This window comes from Tachysurus fulvidraco, chromosome 17, assembly GCF_022655615.1.
Source record: "Tachysurus fulvidraco isolate hzauxx_2018 chromosome 17, HZAU_PFXX_2.0, whole genome shotgun sequence".
Taxonomy (NCBI): domain Eukaryota; kingdom Metazoa; phylum Chordata; class Actinopteri; order Siluriformes; family Bagridae; genus Tachysurus; species Tachysurus fulvidraco.
In genome coordinates, this window is record NC_062534.1 from 768,436 (window position 1) to 792,305 (window position 23,870).

Sequence of the window (23,870 nt, forward strand, 5' to 3'; positions counted from 1 at the left end):
TGTGTGTGTGTGTGTGTGTGTGTGTGTGTGTGTGTGTGTGTGTGTGCGTGTGTGTGTGAGTGTGTGTGTGCGTGTGTGTGTGTGAGTGTGTGTAAATGTACGGTCATGGCAGTGTGTTACAGTATCTTTAAATCCCTTCAGTGAGAAAACAAAATGTCTCTAACATACACAGACTGTGTGAAATTATAATAATAGTCATTTTCAGTGAATAATGAATCTACTGCAATATAAAATGAGCCTTAAATGACATTGTTATCTGTAAGAGATTTAGTTGTAAAGGACATTAAACACGTCAACGCTTTCTGTTGTGCAGTGTTATAACCGCTCATGACCAGCAGGGGGAGACAGAAACTAATCCAATTCAACACAGCAGTGCGACCGAAAGAACAGAGTTCTCTCTGATTTCACACACATTATCCTATTCACATTATCCACATTATTTTAATATCTGTTTAATTCTTATTTTAATTATAAATGCGGCCCTAATATGTGTTTGTTAGAATATTATATTATATTAAATTGAATTCAAAATAAAATACATTACATTTAGAAGTAAAACTTTTATCAAGTAAATTAAAAGTGATTCTGTTTTCCACCACCAGGTGGCGCCTTTACAGGAATAACAGCAGAAATGTGAAGAAACTGGGCATGATTAAAGTTTTTCAGTCTGAATATAAACCTTTATTTTGTGTTTATTTGAATTTAATCATCTGCAGACTGTAATGATGTTAAACTAATGAACTCTTTTCTTTATCTTCTTTATATTTTAATGTTTGTTCTTATATGTTTTCTGTGTATCTCTTTACAACACGAGGATGTGAGTCACATAGAAGTGAAATTTATTGTCAGTTTATATTTTATACATATTTTATCTATAATATAACAACCTATGAGATATTTTACTTGACATTCGTGGCTTTTATCTATGAACTGTGTTTACATGACATTTGTAAGAATATCTACATGTAATAATGTTAAATTTTTAGTAACTAAAAAATATTAAACACACAATGTTCTGTGATGGAACTAATCCTCATGCGGCAGTAACTTCATGTCCCAAAACAATGTATTCCTTTTCTATAACAGGTGTACATTTGGCCTTTTAGTCACAAAGCATCAGGTTTGGCAGAAACCCAACACTACGTTGAGAAGACCATCCACACTCTGAAACATGGTGGTGGTGGCATCATTTTGATCATTATTCCTGGCAAGATGGCAGATGCTCTGCTCAGAAACCTTGGTTCCTTCATTCATGTGGATGTCACTCTGACAGAAGCACCTACAGAACCACCTTAACATTGCTGAAGACCAAGTTCATCACTTCATGACAACAGCAGGGTGATGCTACTTGCCACACTCTAGAAATGATTCAGGAACTGATTAAGGAACTTAGCCTCTGAAGATCCATCTTTCTTTCTTTCTTTCTTTCTTTCTTTCTTTCTTTCTTTCTTTCTTTCTTTCTTTCTTTCTTTCTTTCTTTCTTTCTTCAGAACTTCACCAGTGTCTGTTGACTTTAATCTGTTTATCTGCTTCGTTATGAGTTTCCTAGAGACGATTACAGAGACAAACGATCGACACACACTCAGATTTCTCATGTCCTGAACTCGTTTCTTCAGGTTCATGAGTTCAGTTCATGTTTGTATCAGTTGGACTACTGAAGGTTTAAAAATTCAAAGCAACACAAGCACTAAAATCTAGTGTATTTAATTTGACATTTTATTTTTATACACACGTCTAAACATTACATCAGTAAACCTTGGAGAGATTGGAGACTCTTGAGTTCTATCATTTTAGATGTTTCTCAGACTCACTTATCAGAAAAACTAACAGGAACACACATGAACCGTAGCGTTAGAGATCCAGAAGGTGAAGAACATCAGTGGTGTGTTTAAGTGTTTGGTCTCTAACACACATTAATGAGAGAATCACAGCAATCATGTCACCATGGCACATATTATTAGCTCCATGGAAGCCCAGACATTCAGAGTATTTAACTTTAAACCCATCAGACTGGATAAACCAGAACAAACACTACACTCAGGGTTCAGTCTCAGATCTCAGGGACAAACTCAAAAAGTTAAGAGTTATAGATGCCAAGGATCTTAACAAACAAACAAACAAACAAACACATGTAAAAAAAACTGTCAGTTTTCAAGAGGAATAGGAAAAAAGATTTGTATTTAATTAATTGTCATTATTATATGGGGGACACGGTGGCTTAGTGGTTAACACGTTCGCCTCACACCTTCAGGGTCGGGGGTTCGATTCCCGCCTCCGCCTTGTGTGTGTGGAGTTTGCATGTTCTCCCCGTGCCTCGGGGGTTTCCTCCGGGTACTCCGGTTTCCTCCCCAGGTCCAAAGACATGCATGGTAGGTTGATTGGCATCTCTGGAAAATTGTCCGTAGTGTGTGTGTGTGTGTGCGTGTGTGAATGAGAGTGTGTGTGTGTGTGCCCTGTGATGGGTTGGCACTCCGTCCAGGGTGTATCCTGCCTCGATGCCCAATGACACCTGAGATAGGCACAGGCTCCCCGTGACCCGAGAAGTTCGGATAAGCGGTAGAAGATGAGTGATGAGTGAGTAAGTCATTATCATATTAATATAACAAATAATAATACTTATTATTTTAAAGTAAAGATTTAAATATCTAAAATAAAAAAATTCTCTCATGTTTTAGAGTGTAAAGTAATTCATTCTTCATTTATTCTGAAATTTGTGGGTCGTTACTGTTAACTGATGAAGTAAATATTTAGTGTATAAATTCTTGATCATTGAGGTTTAATCACATAAGATTAAATTTAAGGATTTGTGAAACATGATTCCTATTTTTTGAATGAAATCTGATCCAGAATGTGACTTTTCTTTTATTTCTGTATTCTGATTTCTGTTCTTCTGAATTGTATGTTTATCGTTTGTGTAAATAAAAGATTGCGCTGTTGTCCTTAACCGGATCGTTGTGTAATTTTCTGTCTCAATATGTTGGGTTTGTTGGCTGATTGATTTTCTGATACTGAAGTTTTATCAGAACGATTTCATAAACATTTTTCCATGAGGATCTAAGGTCATGTGTTACATTCATTCAACAGATGTTCATGAACTGGATGAAGAAATGTTCAGGTTAAATGATTCGATCATCTACAGTCTGGTGATTCAAACATGAAAACTGGTAGCTAACATTTTATTTTAAACCATATTATTATTTTTGGATAAACATATTTATGAAATTCTGGCGTTTTTACTTCTATTGATACAACTGAGCAATTGAGTGTTAATTAAGTGCTTTGCTCAGGAGCCCAGCACTTTGCTGGACCTGGGACTTGATCTCACGAACTTCCAATCAGTAGCCCAACACCTTAACCACTATGTTACCACAACCACAACATGCTATAAGCTGTCCCATGACTCTCATTACTCATCTTTGTGCTTGTAAAAGTTAACCAGTCTTTGTTCTGGTTCAAGATGTAAGCAGTTGTAACTCAACTTGTTCAGTTACGTCCCAATTTTAATGAGGTTTAATTGCGATTCTCATTTTAAATGATCTAACCAAGCTGAAGACAAAACTGGAACCTGACATGATCTTCAGAGTTCCTTCATTACATCAAACCTGACTAATTCCATGACTTCACCACCCATTTCTCAGATGCTTTACCTACATAGCAATAATACCTGAGGGTGAGTCAGTGGGTGTGACTGGAATTCTGCAAATTCTCTGAAAACCGGAACTCTGGGATGAATTAATGATCAAACCTGTTTGTTGTTGTTGTTCAAGAGTCTTCACATGGAAGCATCTCACGAAGTCAGGTGTCATATGGCAGGTTGGTGTGATGCAGTGAAGTTAATTACTGATCATTCTCCTCTAACATTATGTTACTTCCTGTTGTCATTTATGTTGTAGCAGTCGTTTCCACACCAGCTTCTCTATATTCTCTCTATTCAATTTAATATTCATTCATTCATTCATTCATTTCCTCAGGCGTCATTGGGCATCGAGGCAGGATACACCCTGGACGGAGTGCCAACCCATCACAGGGCACACACACACTCACACTCACACTCTCATTCACTCACACACTCACACACTACAGACAATTTTCCAGAGATGCCAATCAACCTACCATGCATGTCTTTGGACCGGGAAACGAGGCACGGGGAGAACATGCAAACTCCACACACACAAGGCGGAGGTGGGAATCGAACCCCCAACCCTGGAGGTGTGAGGCGAACGTGCTAACCACTAAGCCACCGTGCCCTCCCTTACTCTTTACATAGTACACGATAGACAAACATCTGCAAACTATCAAAAAACTTCACCATATCCACCATTACATTTTTTTTTTACATTTGTTTATGTGAAGCACTCGCCGTAAAAGTCCTTGTGAATGAGCCGTTACTCTGAAATGTATGAGAACGAGCGCCTTAAAACCGAATCAATATAAAACATACAGTATTAAAGTTATCTTTGTGACATAACCGAATCCTTCACGCTCATGTTTATTGAAGCTGTAGTTCTCTGACATTTTATTATGCATATTTCTGCTTGGACTTTATGCTTTACAAAGTATTTTTATTTCTCCCGAGTGTTCAGGTTAAAAGCACCATGACACGCCCTGGCCTGTTATTAACCATTAAACTTTTGAATATCCGTGTAAAATATCAGCCACAGCACTTAAACCATTTAAACAGATACAAGCCATCGCTTTGATAATCAGATCAGTGCTGATGGACTTTATTTTTAGCAGACAGCCTGGTGAGTAAGAAGAGATAAAGTATTTCCATGCCACATCCCAGTGATGTAATAGGTTCTGTTTGCATATTGCATCACATTGTTGCTTGGACTTCTGGACAAACTACTGTATTGCTACATAAATGGAGCCACCGGTTTATTACGTGGACTTGTGATGTGATTTCATCAGGTCCAATTTTGAATTAGGTAACTCTGTTGCTCTGTACATCATCCTTATCCTTCAAAGGTAAGGGACCGGGAGCTGTAATCAATCATATATAGTCATGTGAAATGTGACAGGAAATGTTCTCTAGACTAATGTACCTGTAGACAACATGTACCTTTCTGACCATCTGACCACCTGCTCATCACCTGAAGAACACCACATCCACTGTGAAGCATGGTGGTGGTAGCTTCCTGTTAAGTCCTAACCTTGTCTTCTTGTGTGCTTCTTTGCCTAATCCCCCCCCCCCTTTATTCTTGTTAATAGTAATGCCATGCCCGTCTCACCGTACTACTTACTGTCAGAATATTCACAGAAAAGAATAAAAAAAGATTTTCCTGAATGTTAAAGTGTGATGTTTAAGTTAAAACTCATTAGGCTGAAGCTCAGAGTATGAAGCTTATTGATGGTGAGGCTTTGTGTAAAAATTCAGCTTCTTCACTGCCGGAATGGCTCGAACCCGTCATAACAGTTTAGTGATAGTACATGCTTAGCTACATAACCTAAATAATATGCTAGCTAGTTTAACAGCTAATACTTGTTATATAGTGTGATAATTGTATGCGTCCCTAAATAAATAAATAAATAAATAAATAAATAAATAAATAAATAAATAAATAAGGTTTTCCCAAAACTGTGCAAATGACATATGACTCAGTAAATGGACAAATCCAAACAATTCATCTGACCAATCCTAAGCTAATCTAGCCGAACGTGTACAGAGACATTTTTGAAGTAAAACAAAGCTCGGAAGGACGTGACAGAGATCGTCACTGGTATGTAGCTAGCGCACTTAGCTTGTTTTGCCAATTTAATCAGAACACGAAGCAGAGCAGGTCATTCAAATGGCTTATTATCCCACTAATCGGTGTATTAGTTCAATAACGATTCACTAGTTAGCTTTGGAAGTTTTGTATATTTAGTTACTACGTTTTCTCATCGGATCTGTAGAACAAAATCACGCCCACAACCACAACACTAACAGTTGTGAGATCGCAAGAGACAAACTACAAGCAACTTGGAGCCGTTCACTTCTTATTGTGACCCTAGAGTTGCTGTTTGGTGTAATAGTGAAGCAGTTATAATGCACCTCTGGACACGCCCACTGACAGCTAATAAAATTTATCATTTGTTCATTGGTCATTAATATCGAAATATGAAATAACGTGTTATTCTACATACATTTAGAAACGTTTAAACGAAGACACTTAGGAATAATATCATGACCTATTTGCATATCAGATGATTGAATTGCAAAATATAGTTGTATCGATTAATTGCGATTTATATTTCACTCGTGCACCAAAAACCGGGAAAAATCCATCTTACTCGTCAGTGTGTGCAAAAGTCTGACCAAGCCTGCAAAGAAAGGAAGGAGCATTACAGCATAGCCAGAGAGGGCGTACACACACACACACACACACACGCACGCACGCACGCGCACACACACACACACACACACACACACACACACACACACACACGCACACACACACATACCGGTCTGACATCGCAGAACAAGTGAACAGACACTCACACACACCAGGGAGAGAGACAGAGACAGACGATCAGAAGGTAAATCAGAAGGCACTGACCATAAAAGCGGAAGTTCTCGGTGCAGGAATCATGTCGGTTCTCGCGTTACATGAGTACGAATTTGAGAGACAGTTCAACGAGGACGAAGCCATCCGATGGATGCAGGAGAACTGGTGAGTACAAAATGTCCATGCGTTACATGGAGAAATCCAGCCTGCTGATGTCCGGTGAGGTTCTAGATCCTGGGGCTTTCGGTTCTCTAATGAACGACACCGTCATCTGACGTCATAGTCTTTATTTTCTTTTAATATCAGGAAAAAACCCTGGAATGAAGCTCCATCTTCTCCATGTGAAACCCCATTTACCCTTCAGAGCTTCACTAATCTACTGTCAGAACGTTGCATTACTTCCTTTGTCCTGTCATTGGATTTACAGACGGATTAAAATAGATTAGATTTCAATACCTCATGCATGCAAAACTTTAATCAAATACTGGAAACATCTGATTCTGCATCAGATCAGATCAGACCACATCGCATCAGATCACATCACATCAGATCAGATTGCATCAGATCACATCACATCAGATCAGATCACATCAGATCACATCAGATCAGATCAGGGTGTATGGGTGTCTCCGGTTCTGTTCATAATTAGACGAGCTGTTAAATGACCAGTGAAGTGTTACCTAATAAAGAGCTGTTGTCCAATCAGATCTGGTGTCTGATTTACTACAGAATATTATGTGGATGCGTTTATTCTGCTTTTATTCTCTAAACTATAAGGGAAAAACCTCCGGATTATAGTGAAATGATTTGAATACATGAGTCATTTATGTTCTAACATTATTATAACACAAATAGATTAGACACATGACATTATTAGCCATACACAAATAGATTAGACACATAACATTATTATACACAAGGATGGTTTTATTGTAGATTAGACACATACCATTATTATAACACAAATAGATTAGACACATAACATTATTATAACACAAATAGATTAGACACATGACATTATTATAACACAAATAGATTAGACACATGACATTATTATAACACAAATAGATTAGACACATGACATTATTATAACAGAAATAGATCAGACACATGACATTATTATAACAGAAATAGATCAGACACATAACATTAAACCTTCTGGACATTCATGTATTTAAACGATTACTTCCTGAATGTAGGGCGTCAAATCCCACCATCCTGCGATACAATTGGCTGGTTATTTCTAACCCACGAGCGCTCCGGTGATTGGACAGTATACGTGGCGGGTTTGTAGCAAACCAATCCGAGAGCAGGACAGGGCGGGATCAGTCGGAATGCGGGTGGGTCTTATAGAACATTATTGCAGTTGTGCTTCTCCCACGTGGAGACGGGATACATAGCCGTTAGAACGGTCCAATCAGAGTCTCTGTGTATGTCTGCTGACAGATCTATTGACCAATCATATTTCAACGTGTCTGTTCCGCGCCTGCAGCGTTGCTGTGTGACAAGATGCCGGTTTAACTGATTCATAACGTAGCATCAGTTTATAACATATAATCTGTTACATATATAACATATAAATTTACATATATAACATATAAACTGTCACATATATAACATATAAATTTACATATATAACATATAATCTGTTACATATATAACATAAACTGTTACGTTTATAAGGTTACGTTTTCACGTTATAATAATATCTTGGGAACATTTTTACACCTAAACAAGGAAAAAGACCTTAACACTTTCATTAACACTTACATTATCACTTTTATTAACACTTTCATTAACACTTGTACGACCATTTACATTAACACTTTCATTAAGACTTATATGATCATTTACATTAACACTTTCATTAACACTTACCATCTGAAATCACTGATCTATCCTTATTAACACGTCACATGTTAACACGATCAATGTTCTGTAGTAAAGTTTTAATTTGCTTCGTCATATTTTCAGTGATTTATATATTTAATGGTCAAACCAACAAGATGCACTTTAACAACCACAAACACTAGTCAGTGTCATTTACAGCTCTGTAACAGGAAATTAATCCATGGGACAGAATAGAAGACCACAGTCTATTGGTGCACAGTCGGTCTCTCTCTGATATCTATACTATATATCTACGCTGTGTGTTAATAATAAAACAATAATAACTCCCACTTTCTCTCAAGCCAGAATAAAGACTGTAATAAATCTTTAATAATTGTTGGATGGTAAATTAGCTCTCAGGGTCAGATGGAGGAACTGTGTTTATTTTTTAAGCATATATTGTTTTAAACACTCACAAATCAGTGGTTTATGAGAAATAATTTTTATATAAAGTATTTTCATGCTTCAGATTTGGATCAACACGATGTCTGACAATCAGCTCTCATTTATAGCATCATTTATCAGATGTGTTCACAGTCTTCACCTTTGACTGTGGTAAAGTAGCAGCACTTAGATGAATATGATAAAGGGTTTTGGTTCAGAGACACTTGTTTTACAACAAAAGAGCCATGCTAATAGCCAACCATACCAGTGTAACGTCTTGTGCTAATTAGCATGGAAGTTTATACTAGCAGGCTAGGTCACGCCCTGCAGTTGAAACCTGATAAAAGTCAGGTATTGTGTGTCAAATATAAACGAGTAAGTAGGACATATTTTAAATACCATTCCAGAAACTCATTCGACTTGAAAAATTCTTCTGATGGAATGTATGATAGCTCAGTATGATCTTTCTTACTCTCGAGGTTTCTTGAAACCTGAACTAGCAATAAATAATCTCATGTGAGAGTTTATGCCACGACAAAGATTAGTGCTATGCTAGATTAGTCACTGATGTGTGGAAATCATACAGTAGCTTACTGATCTCCTCAGAAAAGGCTTTTTTATCTCCAGATCTGGTTCCTGAGGTTGCGTTTAATTTCCATTTCATTTAGCAGACACCTTTATCCAGAGTGACATACAACTGAGCGTTAAGGGCCTCGCTCAGGGGCCTAGCAGTGGCAGCTTGGTGGACCTGGGGTTCAAACTCATGACCTTCTGATCAATAGCCCAACACCTTAACCACTGAGCTACCACATTTTTTTGTACAAAGAATGGGAAAAATACTGGATTTGTTTAGTTTTTTGCATCTCATTAAGCTTTGCCCACTGAGCCAGAGGTACAGCGCTTGATATAAATAATCTTGATAGACGTACCGTAGATGTCAGGAATTGCTGAGAAATCACTGTGCACATGGTGATTAGAATTTCTTTGAAATGAATTTGAAGACCAGCACATTTGAGCATTTGAGCAATAAAAACCTTAAAAAATTAGGTTTAGTTTTAAGATTTGTCATTCAAATGTATTAATATATAGGTTCATAGTCATGCACTAGCTAGCGGCACACGTTAAAAACTACGATCTATCAGGCTTGTATGCTTCAACAATTTAAATTAAAATTAAAATTTCACCTAATTATACATCACAGAAATATATTCAAGGTACACTAAAATATATTTGATCATGTTGTCTAAAATGTCCTTTACACGGTCGTTTCTGTGCTCTTTAATGCAGGCTGATTAAAACGTTTCACATTTGTAATTAGCACTGAATAACGATTAGCCTCAACTGTCAGGAATACAAACACCTCCCATAGTGTAAAAAAATTTCAGGAAGATATCTTGATTTAGTCTCTCTGAAGAATCCGGCATATGGTGACATGCTTTAATGGATTTATTTTGGGAAATGAAGCAGCCGGTGTTGTTTTGTGCTGTAAACAAATCAAAAAGCTAAATTGCACACGGTTTCACTGGGATGTCAGAGTCACTCCCTACAGAGTGCTCGGGCTGACGGCCAAAAATACAGATCTTTCGTTATATTGTCGGTTTTCTAATAAAATCTGAAATATCGCCGTTGCTGCGTGAAAAGACAAGTAGCTCAGCTGATTTGCCTAGAATGCAAATTACCTCTCAACCACATTTTCTGCTTTACACTGAGGAACGTGGCTATTGCCTCTGCTGGGTCAGGTGTGTCCATGCAGCATGGGGCGATTGGGTGTGTTTCTATCACCAGAATTCTGCTTCACAAGTTTTCATAAAGAAAGGTTTTGTTCATCATGTGACTCTACAGACACCACAGACATGTTTAAGTCCATCTGCCACTGATCTGCACAGGTATCAGCTGATACAGGACTAAAGTATTCACGCATTATATAATTGTCTCAGAGTATGATGTCTAATCAGACAGAAATCAGACAGGCCGATAGCAGGGTCTGTTATATATCAGATCTGCATGTCAGAGATTAAACACTAGTCCCTGTCTGTTTCTGTAAGCTTCAAGGTTAAAGATAGAGATCTTCACCTGTCCTTGACAAACCGTAACACACGGGTGCTGTGCTCAGCACGATCGCTCGAACAATAAATATGTCGTTTGTTTTGAGGAGAGGCGTCTCTCACTCAGTACGCAAATCTTCTCTCATTCGCAAAAAATGTCACACTGTTAGATGCAGCACTAGTGAGACACATTTTAAAGGTCATACATGTTAAAAAAATCCATTTACACCACAGTGCTGAATTCTGCATCCTGATTGGTCAGAAGGTGTTGATTAATTTTCTATAACAGCGGCTCTGACAGGAGCGCGGGTTTATATTACACACCGGTTCTAATACCATAGTGTTTCCATAGCAACACAGAGACATGTCATGTTTGTGTATGAGCTTCTTTTATAAACCATATTTTTATCCAAGTCAATGTTATCTCCCTGTTGGCTGGCGACCGAACACAAGTTTGTTCAGTAAGGTAATGTTGTATAAAGAGAATTAGCCTTAGATGAGAACCTGGAGGTCAGTCGCTAATCTGGTGTATTTATATTCTCTCCTCAGCACATGACTGAAGACGGGTTTGTGTTTTAGTGCCACATCAAGGCAAAGAGGATGTTTATTTCTCTGGGAAAGTGACTGTATTAGAGAAATTCTGACTTCTGACAGACACACAGGGAAATGCTGATTTATAGAGATATCTTTTTTGAGAGAGTGTGTGTGTGAGTGTGTGTGTGTTTTCTATATCATAGGAAAATCACTAGCTATTCGCTTCAGCTAATAATGTCAAATACAATCCCAAACGTAATCTGTAGCATTTACATTAATGATCACAAGTCACGGGCACAATGGCTTAGTGGTTAGCACGTTCGCTTCACACCTCCAGGGTTGGGGGTTCGATTCCCGCCTCCGCCTTGTGTGTGTGGAGTTTACATGTTCTCCCCGTGCCTCGGGGGTTTCCTCCAGGTACTCCGGTTTCCTCCCCCGGTCCAAAGACATGCATGGTAGGTTGATTGGCATCTCTGGAAAATTGTCCGTTGTGTGAGTGTGTGTGCCCTGTGATGGGTTGGCACTCCGTCCAGAGTGTATCCTGCCTCGATGCCCGATGACGCCTGAGAAATTACTGAGAATGACTTACCCGAGAAGTTCGGATAAGCGGTAGAAAATGAATGAATGAGTCACAAGTCGTATCACTTGTATCTTGTCACGTGACCTGTCCAGTGTACATGAAGCGAGGTAACTGATGTATCTGTGTATAGATTCTGGGGCTGATTAGTTAAACACAGTGTTGTGTTTTAAACATAATGAGAAGGTTTTTATTGTGTGAGCTAACTGAGTGTTGGGTTAATTTGTGAATATGGAGCTAAAAGGTTGACCCACATGCACCATGGGATTAATTTGAGGAATAATTCAAGACAATTCACTGGCGGTGTTGTGTTACTGTGTCATTACTGTGTTTGTATAGATTTGAGAGGATCTAAACGATTAATGGACAATTAATAAAAAAAAAAACTCATGCCGCTTTGTCGACTAATGTAAAGACAACGTAGCTGATGGTAACATAGACGTTTATTAGATGTTTATGGTGAATATCGTGTTGCAAATATTCACCATAAGTCTTTCCCTCGTTATTAATCCCCTCACAGAGGAACCATAATGAAATTCACCCAGTTTATCAGTCACTCTGTGCCTGAATCCAGCAGCTTGGGCAGGTGCATGTTTAAACACGTCCATTTTATTTTCCTCATTCATGAAGTATCAGCATCATCCTCAGCCTCAACACACACACTCACACACACACACACACACACACACACACACACACACACACACACACACACACACACACACGTTTGATTTCAAGGTCGGTGTAATGATCTAGAACATGGTGCTGTATAGAGCAGGGCTGTGAACTTCTCAAGGCGATTGAAGCGTCAGCGAAAACGAACCCCGAACGCATGTGTGCTGATTTTGTGCCCTTTTTCCCGTCATCGTGCTGCGTTCACTAAAACCACACCAGCTGTTCTCAGAGCTCGTCCTGCTAACGTCGCTCTTCTCGAACTGCAATTAGGCTGCAGATTTCTGTTGCCTCGTGCACTTTGTTTGCTTTTTATATTAACTGGAGATGCAGTTTGAGTGAAAATCGGCTTGGTCCAGATGTTCGCTGTTGTAGGTTCGTTGTTGTAGTCATCATTAATCACAGTCTGCTCTGGGTTTGCTGAACACATGGAGGGGGAAAAAAAAGCGAAGGAATAAACAGAAATGAGAAAGAAGAAAAGCAATAAAAAATGATGACTGCTTAGTGTCACGTCACAATCTCACAAGACAAAGTGACACATAAAAGGCCAGTGGTGTCTCGAGTGGTTACGGCTCTGGGTTGTTGATCAGAGGTTCAGGGTTCGAGTCCCAGTGCTGAAAAGCTCTCACTGTTGGGCCCTTGATCAAGGCCCTTAACCCTCTCTGCTCCAGTGGTGCTGTATCACGTCTGACCTTGCGCTCTGACCACAACCTCCAAATCAGGGCTATGTGAAGTAAAAACTTTACTGTGCTGTAACATAGATGTGATAAAATGCCCCCTTTTTAAAATCTGTTCTATTACATATCCTGTTTTTTTGGCAACAGAAAGGCAAAGGAGACATGGCAAGGCCGAGTAATAAACCTGAGGGAAATATGTGCACCGCTCAGGAATGATTTCATCGTGCAGAATTGAACACGCTCACAGCAGCCAATTTACCCCTCGTTCGCCCTCCACACACACACACACACACACACACACACACACACACACACACACACACACGTGTGATATCCTCATCGTGTGGAATCTTTCAGGAGAGACTCATGAAAACACACCGTGTCCTTTAGCTCTGATTATCCACTGAGTCCAAGGACATGCCAGACATCCATACACACTGCAGTGTTATTTATTTTACAATAAGTTATTTTTTTCAGAACGTTCCAGACCCAAGCAAGCTAGCTCCTGTAATATAAGAAAACTAGCTGGCCCAGAAATGCTACCTGTATATCATTAGTATGTCTTTAGAAGTCTTTCTGAGCTCTTCTGTTACCATTCAGATTATCCATCTCTTCGATTTGTCATCAATTTCCCTTCTGCGGCCACGTCCAGGGAGGTCGCTTACGGTCCCATGGATCTTACATTTCTGAATAATATATGCGACTGTAGTCACAGGAACATCTAGCCGCTTGGGGATGGTCTTATAGCCTTTAGCCTTTCATACTTGTCTATAATTTTCTTTCTTATCTCCTGAGGCATTTCTTTCATCCGGTCCATGTTGAGTGTGTGTACACACCATGTCACCAGACAACACAGTGACTACCTGGAGCCCTACAGTATATATAAGCCCATTACTGATTACAAGATTGAGGACACGTGTGATGCTAATTAGTGGACACACCTTGAATTAACACGTCCCTTTTGGTCACACCATCATTTTTGTCCAGGCCTGTTCCATGAGTTTAATTTTTTTTTAAATAATTCCGTCGACGCATGTTTGAAAAGCAATGTCTGACCTTCACTGGTTAGCATTCATAGAATTTTTATTTATTATTACTTTTGTCAGATTCAGCTTTTTTCTGTGACCATTGTGAGTTTTTCTTTCATCGACCGAAGGGTACCAACAGTTTTGTCCACGTGTGTAACATCTCAAAGCAAATAGACGCTTAAGAATTAAAAAGAAAACCTGACTGTTAACTGACCATACTAAAGTTTTCCTGCTAACGCTAAGTAGACATTTTATTTGGTGTCACAATGAGTACAGATATTAAACCTATATTATAAACATGTTTATTATTTTTTTCGAACATGTTGCTGTTATCTTCGGGACAAAAAGAGAGAGAGAGAGAGAGAGAGAGAGAGAAAGAGAGAGAGGTTTGAACTGTACGGTGCTATATGGTGATGGTGTGCTGCCCTTCTCTCGTTTCTTAACAAAAGACAGCGCTGTGAAGGATAGAGGAGGTCAACGACTTCATTGTCTTCACTCGAGTAATGAAGTAGGCGGAGACCCAGCGATGTTCGGTGTCCTTGTGTCCTTGTACGACCCCCTTCAGTTTCTTCTTTTTTTTCCCTCAAGGTCATCAGGACTAAAAGACAAACTGAACTAGACCGAGCAGCTCAAAGCCTTAAATTCAGTTTATTGATCAAATCTTTCTTCCACTCCTAGAACACAAGTTTCCTGGGATTTTTCTCCCCACAGAACACACACTGTAGTTCCTGGAAAGAGAATAAAGTGTCTCGCTGTTAGGGACGTGGACGTTGGCATGGCCGACTGCTTCGGTTTACTCCCATAATTCCTGCTGTCAGAATTTTCAGATTTTGGCAGCGAATGACAGAAACGTAGCGAAGCCAAGATCCTGATTATGACATCACACTACTGCTGATCTACACGTGGCTCTGGAACATTTTAACCCTGTTCATGGTTTGTGCCTTTTTTTGAGAAGGTATTGATTTATTTCCTGTAACGTCGGCTCTGCCTGGTGTTCTAATACATTATCGTTTCCATAGTAACAGCCCGTTGTCAAGAACGAGTACATCAGACGTTCCATATATACGGATTTAAAATGTGCGTCATTGTTGATATGATGATAAGTATTGTAATTGTGTGTGTGTTTGATTTGGTGAAGGAGTCTTGTGTGTGTGTGTGTGTGTGTGTGTGTGTGTGTGTGTGTGTGTGTGTGTGTGTGTGTGTGTGTGTGTTTGTGTATATGATGTGCTGAAGGAGCCTCCAGTGTGAGCACTGTGTACTGAGAAATAAAGAGAGAAAATAAAGATAAAGAATAAAGATAGAGAATAGAGAGAGAGAGAGAATAGAGAGAGAGAGAGATAGAGAGAGAGAGAGAATAGAGAAAGTAGAAAGAGAGAATAAAGACAGATAAGAGAGAGAGATAGAATAGAAACTGCTCAGCTGCTATATAAAGAACTTGTAATGAGGATGTTTCCCAAACTATATAAAAAGTACAAGCTGATGATCTTTTAATAAAATAAATATAAATGTTCAGCACTGACAGATTGCTGTGAGATGAGAGGAATAATAATAATAATAATAATAATAATAATAACAACAACAACAACAACAACAATAAGAAGAATAATAACAATAATAATAATAATAATAATAATAATAATAATAATAATAATAATAATAATAATAATAATAATAATAATAATACACACGAATACAGACTCACAACGAGTCCATATGGATTTGAAATAAAAAAGAGTTTAATACAATAATTTGGTTTGTAAATCAGTTAAATAACATAATAGTGTTGATGTTAAAGACAGGACTCGTGCAGCCCATAAGCAGGTGTGAAACTTAACTCAATGGTGTGTAGGTTTGCAGCTATAATTCAGACTCCCTCTGAAAAGAGCATTTACGGCTATTTTAAGAAACTAAACAAACACTAACTGTGGCATTTCCGTTCTAACACTGAGTATGAAGTCAAACACTGCAGCTGGGTGGAGAACAGAGACTCAGTCATGCATGGGAATGGGAACGAACTGCAGAAATCCTGCTGATATTCTCCTGATTGCTCTGAAAAATACATTAATATTAAAATTTGGTTTTATAGTAAACAACAACCTGAAAATAAACTCTTTATTGTTGTAATTATTTAAGTATATGGACATCTGTAGACGTTAAAGGTGCGGTCTCTGATGTTTGAAAGCCAATGTTGACATATAAAATCACCAAAACAAACACGCCCCTAACCCAAACTGGTCCCACCCCTGTATCGACAGCTCCGCCCACACATACGTACGTAACCCAGGCGACTAACAGAAAGAAACGTGTCTTTATCATAGCTGAAGGGAAGAACAATACGATTGTAGATAAACAAACAAGCAAAAATGCCACACAAGCATAATGATGTAAAGGACAAAGGCATATATTAGTTCTGTGTAACAAAGCAAAACCAACGTTACTCACCTATCGAGAAGGAAAAAAGCGCCTCGGCGTCTTAAGTAAAGTCGGCCACATATTCACAGGTGGGAGTTTCCCGAGTCGATAACTCCTGAGCTAAACGCTGTTACTACACAAAACGCGGTTGTAGCTGCGTCTCTACATTACTACGATAGAAAAGAGGTGTTATTTGTGTAGTAACAGCGTTTAGCTCAGGAGTTATTGACTCGGGAAACTCCAACCTGTGAATATGTGGCCAACTTCCTGCTCCTTCAGTTCTCTCCAGCACTGGAAAGCTGATCCTATATTAACACGTCCTACTTCTTGTCCTTATCGTAAGTCTTTCTTCTCTTTCTTTCTTTGTTTTTATCCTCCATGTCGATGTTAAAACCGCTTTCTGCTAACGTCACACATGCGCACCGAACACTCTCTCCGCCCATATCGACAAGCCCCGCCCCTTTCTGCTCATTGGCTACACGTTTGTTTTGTTTTTTTGTTTATTATTCGGCCCGACTCGGTTTTCTGAAGCATTTCTCAAACATCGGAGACCTCACCTTTAAAGATTCACTCACTGTTGCTCCATATTTTGATGAAGATACATCCACATTTCCATCTGCTTTTATTTCTTTTCTTGGACCGAAAGACACGCCCACATAGGGGTCATAATATTATTACGTATGGACTCACCCACATTTCCCTAGAAAGTCGTAAAGACACGCCCACTTAGAGCTGCTAGACGCTTTCACTTCCATATATATGGATTATAAAGTACACATTCTGTTATCTTCAAATTATTGATTCTGATTTGTCGATTATTGATTCTTGAACATGTTCCTCATTTGCCGGCTTGGTGTTCGTTCCCTCATGCAGGAAGAAGTCGTTCCTGTTCTCTGCGCTCTACGCAGCCTGTATCCTTGGCGGTCGGCATGTGATGAAGCAGAGAGAGAAGTTTGAATTGAGGAAACCGCTGGTGCTCTGGTCCTTAACCCTTGCTGTGTTCAGGTAAACCGCCGCGCTGTTACTGAGAAAGCGCATCACGACCAGTGAACTAATAATGCTAATTCATTTGGTGGAATATTTTGGACAGAAATCTTACACGATATGTATAAAAATGTGATATTTTCCCCTGAATGACAGGTGGTTTTAGGAAAATACGGGCGGAGCCAATCGCATACTTATATAAATAATAATTTATCACCAAAGTTTTTCACTCGACGTCAGTCAGCTTAGCAAAACATACGAAATAATGGTTAGCATCATGATAGCTAGCTTGGTACTGCATTTAGCGACTGATTTATTATTTTTTATTTTTTTGTCAAATAAAATAGTTTTTCTAACATTAACACGAACCCGGTTAATCTGTAACGTTAAGAAGCTACAGTACAGTTTTATAGCATAAATATAAATACTATGTTAAGGTGAAGACCAAAGTCACTGGTATGATAAAATAAAACTGAAGCTCCGCCCTCGATGTTTGCATGCATAAAGAAATAATTTCATCTGATTTATCGTCTGCTCGGTTTTGTAGAGTGGATTTGCGATAATAACGTTTTAAAATTATTACAATATTATAAACGAAGTATAATTATAATTTATCCGGCTGCTGATTTTCAGTTTTAGGTGTAAAAGGCTCAGTTTTAATCGGAGTCTTTCCTGCTCTAATGCACACAGTTCTACCTCTTGTAGTAACAGCCTCAGTAACACACTGCTGTATCTTTTCTACATCAGTATATTCGGTGCCGTTCGCACGGGGAGCTACATGACGTTCATCTTGATGACTAAAGGCCTGAAGCAGAGTGTGTGTGATCAGAGTTTCTATAACGGACCCGTCAGCAAGTTCTGGGCGTACGCCTTCGTGCTGAGTAAAGCACCGGAGCTCGGTGAGGCCTTCAGCAATCCCATCCCTCCTTTTTTATTCATCGATTTTAGATAAAAGCTCGCTGGGTTAAAAAAAATCCCTTTAACAGAAAGCACCATAATTATTAAAAGCAACGTCTAAAAAAATATATATATATATATACCTGTGTATATAACCGGGATTGTTAGCTCTATGCTAATGAATGAATGAATGTTTATTTTGAATTCATCCTGGTGAATTTAAGACATAAAAAAATGTTAAATCATAATGATTTTTTTTTTTATTATTATAATTCTGAATTCATCCTGGTCAAGAGTAAACCTCAGACAATAACGGTAACCACGGTGATTCCTGAACAGAAGATCATCGACATCTAAACATGTCTGTGAAGAGACGCTGAATTAGTCAGCATTGTTCTGCAGATATGAAGCTTGTCCACATTCTCCAGTTACACATCACAGAGACGTCTCATTAACCACAGCTGCTGTTAAACATGTACAATCGCTCCGTCACACACAGACGCACACACGGACACACACACGCACACACACACACACACACACACGCACACACACACACGCACAAACGCACCTCCCTAACCTTGTTCTTTTCAATCATACACCCATTTGACTCATTCTAAGACACACCCAGTGGGAGCGCTGATGCTGTGTGTGTGTGTCTGTGTGTGTGTGTGCGTGTGTGTGTGTGTGTTTGTGTGTGTGTTCTGTAGGAGTGTGAATATACACCAACAAACGGAGCTCTCCATCTCACTTGTAGGATCATGTTTTGCTTAAACATTTATTCACTGTCAGTGATCCATTGGTGTAGACACACACACACACACACACACACACACACACACACACACACACACACACACACACACACACACAGATAGTGTCAGCTGAACATCAAAAGGTATCTTCAGTAAATCCAACAACACGGTTCTTGCTCTGTTTATTTTGATCAGCACTCAGTGTGCTGTTGTCCTTATCTGTAGTTTATCTGGTTTTGTCATGACCTTTTCATGACCTCGAGTCATCTCCATTTCAGGTTTAATCGTCTTTCACTCGAATCTTTTAGCTCTCCGGTCTGTCTTTGTTTCCCTACATTCACACTAACGAACGATTCCTCTGACTTCCTGTAGCACATGTGGTTCAACATTCCTTCAGTCCCTACCTGTGATTAAACTCACAAGCGTGGCGTACTCTTATCATAGAAGGAAGAAGCAGAGATCATCGATGTCACTGTTGCATGCACTCAGTTAGTACGGTTAGCTTGTTTTGCTAATCTGACCTGAGCGCTCGACATCACAAAATAAACAAATGATCCTTAAAGTTTACATATAAGGAGACTCTGTAATGTGAACCTTGATCGAACGTCAAACCTCGAAAGCGATTCCGAGATTAATCCACAAACGAATAGAAATTAGATTAGCTGTTTAATCGGGACAAAAGTCACGGCACCCTATGACGTTTGGCCGATTGCAGGCGACCGTGCTTGATCAGGGTCGGTTTCTGATTGGCTGTCGGATATAATGTTTGGTCTGTGGAACTTTTCTCTGACCACGACTCCAGCACAGCTGTACTGTATGTGACCGATCGTATCACGGTGTCACTGCTGTACTGAGAATGAACCTCCCTTCCCTCAGAGGAAGTGTGTTAACACACTGCTACTGTTTTACAGCCATGATTCAGCTCATTAGCAGTGTTCACTTTAAAGCCACACCAGTCTCGGTTCCTGTGTCAGGTTACACAATGTTCAGGAAGGGTTCAGATACTGCTGCTATATCGCAGCAACCCTATTGATCAGCAATAAAAGATTTTTCTGAGGATTGTTTGCATTGGGAAGCCATTTCTTTCTCCTAATGCCTCTTATCTATGATCATGTTTGCTTTTATAACCATTTAACATTTTATGCGTTGCGCAAACAGAAGTGTTTCCAGTTTAGTGATAGGATTTACAGCGAATTACAGGTGAAACACAGAGATAACGATTTTGCATTGTCACTGTGATGGAGCAGATACGTTATAAACTAGCTAGTGGAAGCAAACTGAGGATCGATTCCATAAAACTTTTTCTTTAACAAGCTATGGAAGACCATCACTGCATTTTATTCACCAAGCTTCCTTATCTACGCAGTGAAAGGTGTCCTGTTTAAACGTCAGGCCATCAGTTCTAATTTTAATTGATAAATTATTATAAATCATTATAAACACTGAGAGTGGGATTATAAATCATTATAAACACTGAGAGTGGGATTATAAATCATTATAAACACTGAGAGTGGGATTATAAATCATTATAAACACCGAGAGTGGGATTATAAATCATTATAAACACTGAGAGTTGGATTATAAATCATTATAAACACTGACAGTGGGATTATAAATCATTATAAACACTGAGAGTGGGATTATAAATCATTATAAACACTGACAGTGGGATTATAAATCATTATACACACAGAGAGTGGGATTATAAATCATTATAAACACCGAGAGTGGGATTATAAATCATTATAAACACTGAGAGTGGGATTATAAATCATTATAAACACTGAGAGTGGGATTATAAATCGTTATAAACACTGAGAGTGGGATTATAAATCATTATAAACACTGAGAGTGGGATTATAAATCGTTATAAACATTGACAGTGGGATTATAAATCATTATAAACACTGACAGTGGGATTATAAATCATTATAAACTGACAGTGGGATTATAAATCATTATAAACACTGACAGTGGGATTATAAATCATTATAAACACTGATAGTGGGATTATAAATCATTCTAAACACGGAGAGTGGGATTATAAATCGTTATAAACACTGACAGTGGGATTATAAATCATTATAAACACTGAGAGTGGGATTATAAATCGTTATAAACACTGAGAGTGGGATTATAAATCGTTATAAACACTGACAGTGGGATTATAAATCATTATAAACACTGAGAGTGGGATTATAAATCGTTATAAACACTGACAGTGGGATTATAAATCATTATAAACACTGAGAGTGGGATTATAAATCATTATACACACTGAGAGTGGGATTATAAATCGTTATAAACACTGAGAGTGGGATTATAAATTGTTATAAACACTGAGAGTGGGATTATAAATTGTTATAAACACTGAGAGTGGGATTATAAATCATTACTCTTCCAGACCTTTGGGCTATATGGTCAAAAAGCACGAGTGTGAAACACAAAATGTACAGGGATGTTTACTGAGCTGTAATGTCTCCAACGTACAGGTGACACCTTGTTCATCGTCCTGCGTAAGCAGAAGCTGATCTTCCTGCACTGGTACCACCACATCACCGTGCTGCTCTACTCCTGGTACTCGTACAAAGACATGGTGGCTGGCGGCGGCTGGTTCATGACCATGAACTACCTGGTTCACGCCGTCATGTACTCTTACTACGCGCTGAAAGCGGCGGGATTCAGGGTGTCACGAAAGTTTGCCATGTTCATCACGCTCACGCAGATCACGCAGATGCTGATGGGCTGCGTTGTGAATTGTCTGGTGTACCAATGGATGCAGCAGGGCCACGAGTGTCCATCACACTTCCAGAACATCGTCTGGTCCTCGCTCATGTACCTTAGCTACTTCGTGCTCTTCTGCCAGTTCTTCTTCGAGGCTTACGTCAACAAAAACAAAAACAAGAACAACAATAAGAAGATCCAGTAAAAAAGAAGTACCAAAAGATAGAGATGAGGGGTGGACCAGTGTGAGGGGTTTACGGAACCTACGTTGATCTGAGGTTGATCTATGCTTGTGCATACTGTACTACTAACACAGATACACCTCCCTTCCACTAGGGGGGGCTCTACTGAGCTGCACTGAAGATTTACAATTATTATAATGAAGATAACTGAAAAAAGTGTCTTTATGTGATGTTTCTGTGCCCAATGCTATTCCCTACATTATATTTAAAAAGCGTCTAAATATAAATATACAAAGGGAGATTCATTAAAATGAGATTGAGAGTGTACGAGTCGAGGGAACATCCTAGATTTATTGTCTGAATTGTTCGTCTTTACAGTTAATGTTAATAGCGTTAATGTTCCGTTTTATTCGTTTGTTTTTTAATTCATTAGATGCTTGCGTGAACGTAGCATAGTTTTGTACGATAGACACATCAACGCTGCGGTGTGTCTGTGTGTTCGTATGTGTTTCGTGTTCAGCGTCACACGAGCAAAATTCTCTCAGGTTGTCGCAGAGAGTTCCACTCGATGTGCATATCACTTAGGGGTAAAAAAAAGCCTAAAAGATAAAAGATTAGCGAGTTGAACTGATTACGTAGGCCTGACATTTCAATGCCAATAAATGAAACCAATGAAATTGTTATAAAGAAAATAATTGCAGAAAATGAAAGACATTTTGTGACCCACCGCTCATCCATCAGCCGTCTAGCCATTTATCCGAGCCATTATTGCCCTTAGGGGCCATGACGTATTACTTCCTGTGGTTGAAGGTCAGTGTCTAACATCCTCTGTTGTGAAACGTGAGTACAGAAGATGGCCAAAGCCGTGGACTCGAGTGTGTGTAAACCTGCACCTTGTCTGTGTTCACTGTAATAAACCTGTTGTTGAATGGTGTTCGGTTGTGTTTCTGTTCTCTGCTTTATATCAAACATCCGTCATGTTCACACGATTCTTCTCATTTCTAATCACTAATACGACCCTATAATATTTCAGAGGACAATAGAGATATTTTATCCATTTTAATAAAGACAACATCTTTCAAAATTTCTAAATGTTAGCATGTTTTAAATCTATCTTTACATCTGACCTCGAATATACATCATTCTCTTGAGGTTCATATAAATAGTTCATCTTTCTAAATCAGAACATTTTTCTACATTTGAAACGGAAACTAGGCGGCAGGATGGCTTAGTGGTTAGCCTTAGTGGTTAGCACGTTCGCTTCACACCTCCAGGGTCGGGGGTTCGATTCCCGCCTCCACCTCGTGTGTGTGGAGTTTGCATGTTCTCCCCGTGCCTCGGGGGTTTCCTCCGGGTACTCCGGTTTCCTCCCCCGGTCCAAAGACATGCATGGTAGGTTGATTGGCATCTCTGGAAAATTGTCCGTAGTGTGTGTGAGTGTGTGAGTGAATGAGAGTGTGTGTGCCCTGTGATGGGTTGGCACTCCGTCCAGGGTGTATCCTGCCTCGATGCCCGATGACGCCTGAGATAGGCACAGGCTCCCCGTGACCCGAGAAGTTCGGATAAGCGGTAGAAGATGAATGAATGATGAATGAATGGTTGTAGTTTGCCCCCTAGTGGC

General features: G+C 39.1%; 1 protein-coding gene across 1 annotated transcript; it reads left to right on the plus strand.

Moving 5' to 3' along the window:
* Positions 1-6,394: 6,394 nt before the first annotated feature.
* On the plus strand, positions 6,395-23,183 carry elovl6 (ELOVL fatty acid elongase 6). Its single transcript, XM_027155259.2, has 4 exons — positions 6,395-6,653; positions 17,581-17,712; positions 18,439-18,590; positions 21,836-23,183. Exons 1-4 carry the CDS (start codon positions 6,571-6,573, stop codon positions 22,270-22,272), a joined length of 804 nt encoding a protein of 267 aa, XP_027011060.1. The 5' UTR covers positions 6,395-6,570; the 3' UTR covers positions 22,273-23,183.
* The last annotated feature ends 687 nt before the right edge of the window (positions 23,184-23,870 follow it).

Coding starts and splice junctions, on each gene's coding strand:
- elovl6 (XM_027155259.2), top strand. CDS start 6,571: ATGTCGGTTCTCGCGTTACATGAGTACGAATTTGAGAGACAGTTCAAC. Junction 6,654..17,580: donor CGATGGATGCAGGAGAACTG/GTGAGTACAAAA, acceptor TCCCTCATGCAG/GAAGAAGTCGTTCCTGTTCT. Junction 18,591..21,835: donor GAGTAAAGCACCGGAGCTCG/GTGAGGCCTTCA, acceptor TCCAACGTACAG/GTGACACCTTGTTCATCGTC.